General features: G+C 46.1%; 1 protein-coding gene across 1 annotated transcript in view; it reads right to left on the minus strand.

The window, feature by feature from the left end:
* LOC744846 (ubiquitin-conjugating enzyme E2 Q2-like) overlaps positions 1-5,127 on the minus strand; it is a 40,532-nt gene extending 35,405 nt beyond the window's left edge. The window contains exons 1-2 of the mRNA XM_024349349.3: positions 4,805-5,127; positions 3,599-3,777 (exon numbers count right to left, since the gene is read on the minus strand). Of these exons, the coding sequence (XP_024205117.1) occupies positions 3,599-3,777; positions 4,805-4,853 (228 nt within the window). The 5' untranslated portion in view covers positions 4,854-5,127. The remainder of the gene's footprint in view (positions 1-3,598; positions 3,778-4,804) is intronic.
* Positions 5,128-6,501: the final 1,374 nt, after the last annotated feature.

The raw sequence follows: 6,501 nt of genomic DNA on the forward strand, positions 1-6,501 counted from the left end.
GGGCCCTCAATATACTTTTAAGAGTGTAAAAGAATCCTGACCCCAAAACTTTGAGAACTGCTGCCTTCCCCTCCGCTTTCTTCCTTCCCTAGAATTTCTTCCTTGGAAGAAACATTCCTTTGCCATTCTACGTTAACTTACATAGTTCCATTGAGGCCAGTTTTGCTAACTCGCTCCCATCTTTCCACATCCCTCTCTTGACACAAAACCTAACCAAAGGACTCTACTGGCCCACCCCATTTCCAGTGATTAGCTGTCAGGTGGGCTAAGCCAAGAAAACCTGGGTTTTCACTGAGACTAGACCTCTCCTTTTGGGAGAGATGGAATCACAGGGACAAGGTTGGCCACCTAGGGGTAGTCAGAATCCATCTTGCCTAAATGGGAAGAGGTTAGGCAAGTTTCTAGAAAGCCAAAATGCTTTCTAGAAAGTCAAGATAATTATACTTTCTGCCACGACTGTGAGAATGCCCATTTCATTGCACACTTTCTAACATTTTTACCAATCTGATAAATAAAAGCTGGTACCTAGAAGAAAAAAAGGCTGGGTGTGGTGGCTCATGCCTATAATCCCAGTACTTTGGGAGGCCAAGGTGAGTGGATCACCTGAGGTCAGGAGTTCGAGACAAGCCTGGCCAACATAATGAAACCCCATCTCTAGTAAAAACACAAAAATTAGCCAGGCATGGTGGCAGGCACCTGTAATCCCAACTACTCGGGAGGCTGAGGCAAGAGAATCACTTGAACCTGGGAGGTGGAGGTTGTAGTGAGCCAAGATCATGCCACTGCCCTCCAGCCTGGGTGACAAGGTGAGACTTTGTCTCAAAAAAAAAAAGTTTCCATACAATATAATTTGTTCCATCTCTAGAAACCAATGCAGCAATAACTGAAAGCCACCACTTGGAAGGTTTCAAGGATTTAGCTCTACCTGTTGATGTCCAAAGCATTAGTTAAGGTAGAAAACACACACACACACACACACACACACACACTCTCTCTCTCTCTCTCTCTCTCACCCCTATGTAGTCAGTACCAGGAAACATGAAAGACTAGATGGTACAGTCATCCAACACAAAGCACACAATAACTGAAGGCACTGTAGAGGAGTAACTTATGACACAAATCTACAATATTGTTGAGTGAACATGCAGATTACAAAAAAAAAATCTGATTTTTTAAGGGAGAGGGAACACATACAAGCAAAGGAGAAAAGAGATGAGCAGATGACTGAAAGATACAAAATTCTGATAGTGGTACATTCTGAGTGGTAGAATTATCGGTATTACTTTCTAGTTTTGCCTAAAAATTTTCTAAATTTCTTAAAGTAAAAACTTTTTGTTATCCATATTATAAAATATCCATCACCCCAGGAAACTTAACCTTGAGCGCAAACTCTACAACATGTTCAATGTTTGTTCAGTTTAATATTTAAGAGACAACCTATTTTGAAAGACATCTAAAATGATGACCAATATTTAAACCTATGCATTAATATTTTTCAATCATATCCTTTACATTTTGTAATTTTGATAAGGTTAAGCTTTAGATCCATCTTGAAAAGATAAGTTTTCTATTTGTCTTTAAAATACGACCCACAATATGCCTGTTTTTAAACAGTGAATGATGCTCAAAAATCACAATATAAATTCAGGCAGTGCTCCTTACATGGAATGTTTAAGTACTTCTAACACTGCTCTTTTTCACCGGTTATGAAAACACAGAACAATTATCTAAGCATCTAATTATTCAGGTCCTTTGTTTCTCCTCCATTCTATTAGTTTTATAGTAATTTTAGGGCCTGTGAGGATGAAGCTGTCTGTGACAGCTACCACAAAGCTTACTATAAGCAGACAAATTTCAAACAAGTTTATCACCACTACCAACCCCACCATAAAACTGTCTCAATCAAGGGCAATACAATTCAAGGTTAGCCAAGACAACCTCTTTACCTGTCGCTGCTTAAGAAAAGGATTTTTTGGTCTTAATTAGAAACAATATTCTCTATCTATTTTTCTCCATAAATCCACTGAGACCAATGTGTGGCTCTATCTCAAGCACCAGCAAGCAAAACTGCCTGCCGGTATGTTCAGTTTTTGTATCTTTCCAAATGTAGGGCACAGCTATCTTTTGATATAATTTTTTGAAAACTGATGCACATATTTTTCTTGCAAGTTCAGCCAGGCACGGTAGCTCATGCCTGTAATCCCAGCACTTTGGGAGGCCAAGGCAGGCAGATTATGAGGTCAGGAGTTCAAGACCAACCTGGCCAACATGGTGAAACCCGAGTCTACTAAAATTACAAAAATTAGACAGGTGCAGTGGCAGATGCCTGTAATCCCAGCTACTCAGGAGGCTGAGGCAGGAGAATCGATTGAACCTGGGCGGCAGAGTTTCCAGTAAGCCGAGATCGTGCCACTGCACTCCAGCCTGGGTGATAGAGTGAGACTCCTTCTCAAAATCAAAAAAAGAAAAAAAGAATTTCAGATATACAGCAGTTGTAACTTTTCTGAAGGCTGGTTATGGGACACGTTACTTTCATACTTTGCTGTTCAATAAATGTGGGGTGGAGAATAAAGTAAATTGACAGAATTACCATATAAAATAAAATTCTAAGTCCTCTGACAACAAAAGAAAGTTATAACACATACACACACACACACACACACACACACACACACACACACAGAGTTTTCCTTGCTAATCATTTTACATCTAAACAACCAAGTAGCTAACCCAGAGCCCACAAAAGCAGAGTAAAAATTCTAACACTTGGTAAAATTAAAATGCACATATATCCCTGTCATCTAAAAAAATGCTTAAGTATTCAAAGACAGCAATTACAGCTACTGAGAACATCATTGTTAGCAAACTGAGGCAGAGAAAACAAAGGTGCTGATGAGGATTTGAACCACCTAAGCTGCAGAAACCCACTAGGTGGTTTCCTAGGTTCCGAGTTGGCATTATCTTTCAGAACGATCTTCTAGAAGAGATCACATAACACTGTTACAAAGGATCTGGAGAAAGGGACCCTGGCTTCATCACTCTGGCTCTCCAGTCATGCTTTACATTTTCACTTCTTACACTCTCTTTCATAGGAAGTCAATTTACAGGCCTCCATCAAGCCCTTAGAGACCTTTTTGTACTATCCATGACAAGTTATTGATGTTATGTCTGCACTTTGGACAAATTCTTAGCAGTTAACTTACTAGGCAGTTAAGATTTTTGTTCAAGCACAATATAGCTAGAATAGGGTAATACATTCAATAAAACAAATATTTACCAAGCATTTATTGAGTAGAAGATAAAAAGCACAAAGCATAATTATAAAATATTCTCCCCTGCCATCATAAAAAAAATTAAAAAACCTTACAGAATACAGCATAACATAACCAAAGCAAAAATAGTGAGGACTAAAGAGGGGAGGAAGGGGAAATATCAGCATGAACTGAATATGACCCAGAAGAGCCTTGATGGTCAGACATGTAAAAACAAATTGGGTAGGGTTAGGGGGTGGCTGTCAGGGGCACATTCTACAGGGGAAAAATAGATGATACAGAAGCCTGAAAGGAAAGCGGGCAGAGCACCTGGACAGGACTCTTACCTGCTGCATCCAGGGTACAATGCGCCTTTCCAGAACACAGCAGCGACCCGGGATAGAGAGATCGCTCAAACAGCACCAGAGGCTGCATTCCAACTTTTCCTCCATCAAGGAGTCCGTTTTCATTGTTAGTTTCTCCTTAAACACGATTGGCTGAACATGCGGGAACAAGGAAAACCTGACTGAAGAACGAGGCATTTAAGCTTAAGGGCCTTGGATCCGGGCGCGGTGGCTCAGGCCTGTAATCCCAGAACTCTGGGAGGCAGAGATGGGTCATTTGAGGTCAGGAGTTCGAGACCAGCCTGGTCAACACGGTGAAACCCTGTCTCTACTAAACAACACAAAAGTTAGCCAGGCGTGGTGTCAGGAGCCTGTAATCCCAGCTACTCGGGAGGCTGAGGCAGGAGAATCGCTTGAACCCATGGACTGTCAAGAGACGGAGGCTGCAGTAAGCCGAGATCACCCCACTGCACTCCAGCCTGGGCGACAGAGTGAGACTCCATCTCAACAAGTGCCTGCCACCATGCCCGGCTAATTTTTGTATTTTTAGTAGAGACAGGGTTTTACCACGTTGGCCGGGCTAGTCTAGAACTCCTGACCTCAGGCGATCCAGCTGCGTCAGCCTCCCAAAGTACTGGGATTACAGGAACGAGCACTGCGCCCGGCCAAAAACCCGAAAATCTTAAAGGCCTTTCCCTTCCCCGCCCGGGCTCAAACAACAGCCGGAGACGCCCTGCCACGCCCCGTCGCGGTCCCGGGGAGCAGGCTGGCTGACTGAGGGCGACCATGGGCCCCGAAAGGGCTGCGGGCGACGCGGGCTCCCACCTCGGGGCGCGGTGACTGGGGCGAGAGGTGCCGGCAGCCCCCAAGCCAGCCCCGCGGCAAGGAGCCAGAGAGACGCGCCCTCCCCCTCCTCCCACCCAAGCCTCACGCAGTCCCGGCGATCGGGGCCAGGCCAGTCGCGGGAGAAAGGGGCGCGCTCACCCGGCCCGGGGAACGGGGGCCTGTCCTGGGCAGGCTCCCCTTTGTCCCGGGACTCCGGGCTCTTCCTCTCCGCCCTCGCCCTGCCGTGTGAAGCCGCCGCTGGGCGCCTCACCGTGATGTTGCAGTGGAGCCTGAGCTGCCGCGGCGGCTCCTGGTTCTTGTGGAAGATAGAGGCCAACAACTTCAGCTTGGCCTTGAACCCTCACACGGACATTTTACTCTCACCTCTGGCGGGAGGGGCGCGGAAGGTGAGCCGGTCGGAAGCCGCTGTCATGGCCGCGACCACCCGCGGGACCTCTCGGCGGCGCTCTCGCGGCTCCGCCTCTCCCCGCTGCCTGGACTCTAGTCGGAGTAGGGCTGGAAAATGGCAAGGGGCACCGAGGCCTCTGCGGGGAGCTGTGTGGCGGCCTGGGCGGCTGCTCCCCTTGTAACAGACTCCACCGACAGGAGGTGCTGCTCCTGTCAAGCCGCAGCTTAAAAGGGCAACAGCACCACCGCCCCCGCTACCGCCTGGGAAAGGGCTGCCCCTACCCCGCTCCCGTCCCTCTCGCCCCTCACCCCTCACCCCTCACCTCTCACCCCCGCGCGCCCGGTGCGCACCCGTTTCGGCGGGTGCACGAGTCCAGAGCATGTGCGCGCTTCCGGCTGCCCCCTCCTGGCCTTGACCCAGCACTGCTGGACCCATCTAGTCCGTTCCTCACACTCGCGGACTGGAGGCTCCAGGCTGCACAACCACCAACTGGTGTGTGTGTTTTTAGGGGCGGGGGGAGGTACAAAACCACCAACTCGTGTGTGTGTGTGTGTGTGTGTGTGTGTGTGTGTGTGTGTGTGTGTCTCCCAAGGGAACAGCACTGCTGAGTTCAGGCTATCAGCTCATGGACTGTCAGCAAAATACAGTCACAAGAAGGCTATGTGCTGTTTTGTCTTTTGCAGTGACGTCATGTTGCTCATGTTTTATGTTTTTCAGAGTTCATTAGTTTCTGTTTGTTCTCAGTAATATCCAGCTCAATAGATTGTGTAAGTAGAATACTCCCAAACTGAAAGTCACCTACATAAAATATAGTGAAAAATATGTCACCCACTTAAACTATAGTTGAAAATATGTACTCATTAGTTTTGTGTAACCAACACTGGATAATGGGTAAGGAAGGGCACAGGATCCCAGGGCTAGACTGCCTGGGTTGAAGTTCCGATTTAGCCGCTTGCTGGCTGTGAAATGCTTGACAGCTTTAAGCCTCAGTTTCTTTTTTTTTTTTTTAACTTAATCCCAAATGTGATAGTCTCAGTTTCTTGATCTGAAAAACAGAAATTATTCAATGAGAGTCCATGTGAAAACTTTAAAGTTTTAAAGCCACTTTCTGGCTCAGGAAAGTCCCCAGCTTTAGCTGTTACAGTTTTAAAAGCCACTTTAAAGTTTTAAAGCCACTGCCTGGCTCAGGAAAGCCCTCAGCTTTAGCCATTATTAGCTATGATTATTATTGTGCTGGCTACACATGCATTAATGAGGCAGGAAAATGCTCAAGGATAACAACCAAGTATCCAAATTATCTCCTCAGACCGAGACAGATGCATATGTTTGCATGCTCATGTTTTAGCTCAGAGCCATTTGTCTAAAAGACTCTTGAACTCAGGGGCCCAGGCAGTATCAACTTTACTTTGCAGTGAAGCCATCACGTTTGTTAATCAATGAAAATGACATAATGCTCTTTTTTTTTTTTTTTTTTTAGCACCAACCATGTGCCTAAAGCTAACTGTGTCAAAAAGAGCATGCTTCGAGGGGCTGGAGTGAGCAATTCAACTTGTGGAGAAATAAGAAATAATAGTGTTGAGACAAGAAACATAAAACCGCAGGGTAAGGTAGGAATCACTGAAGGTCAGGCAAAGGAACTGGCATCCAGTAATGAGTCAGGCTTTGACGGCCT

Source organism: Pan troglodytes, chromosome 16 (genome assembly GCF_028858775.2).
Source record: "Pan troglodytes isolate AG18354 chromosome 16, NHGRI_mPanTro3-v2.0_pri, whole genome shotgun sequence".
NCBI lineage: Eukaryota > Metazoa > Chordata > Mammalia > Primates > Hominidae > Pan > Pan troglodytes.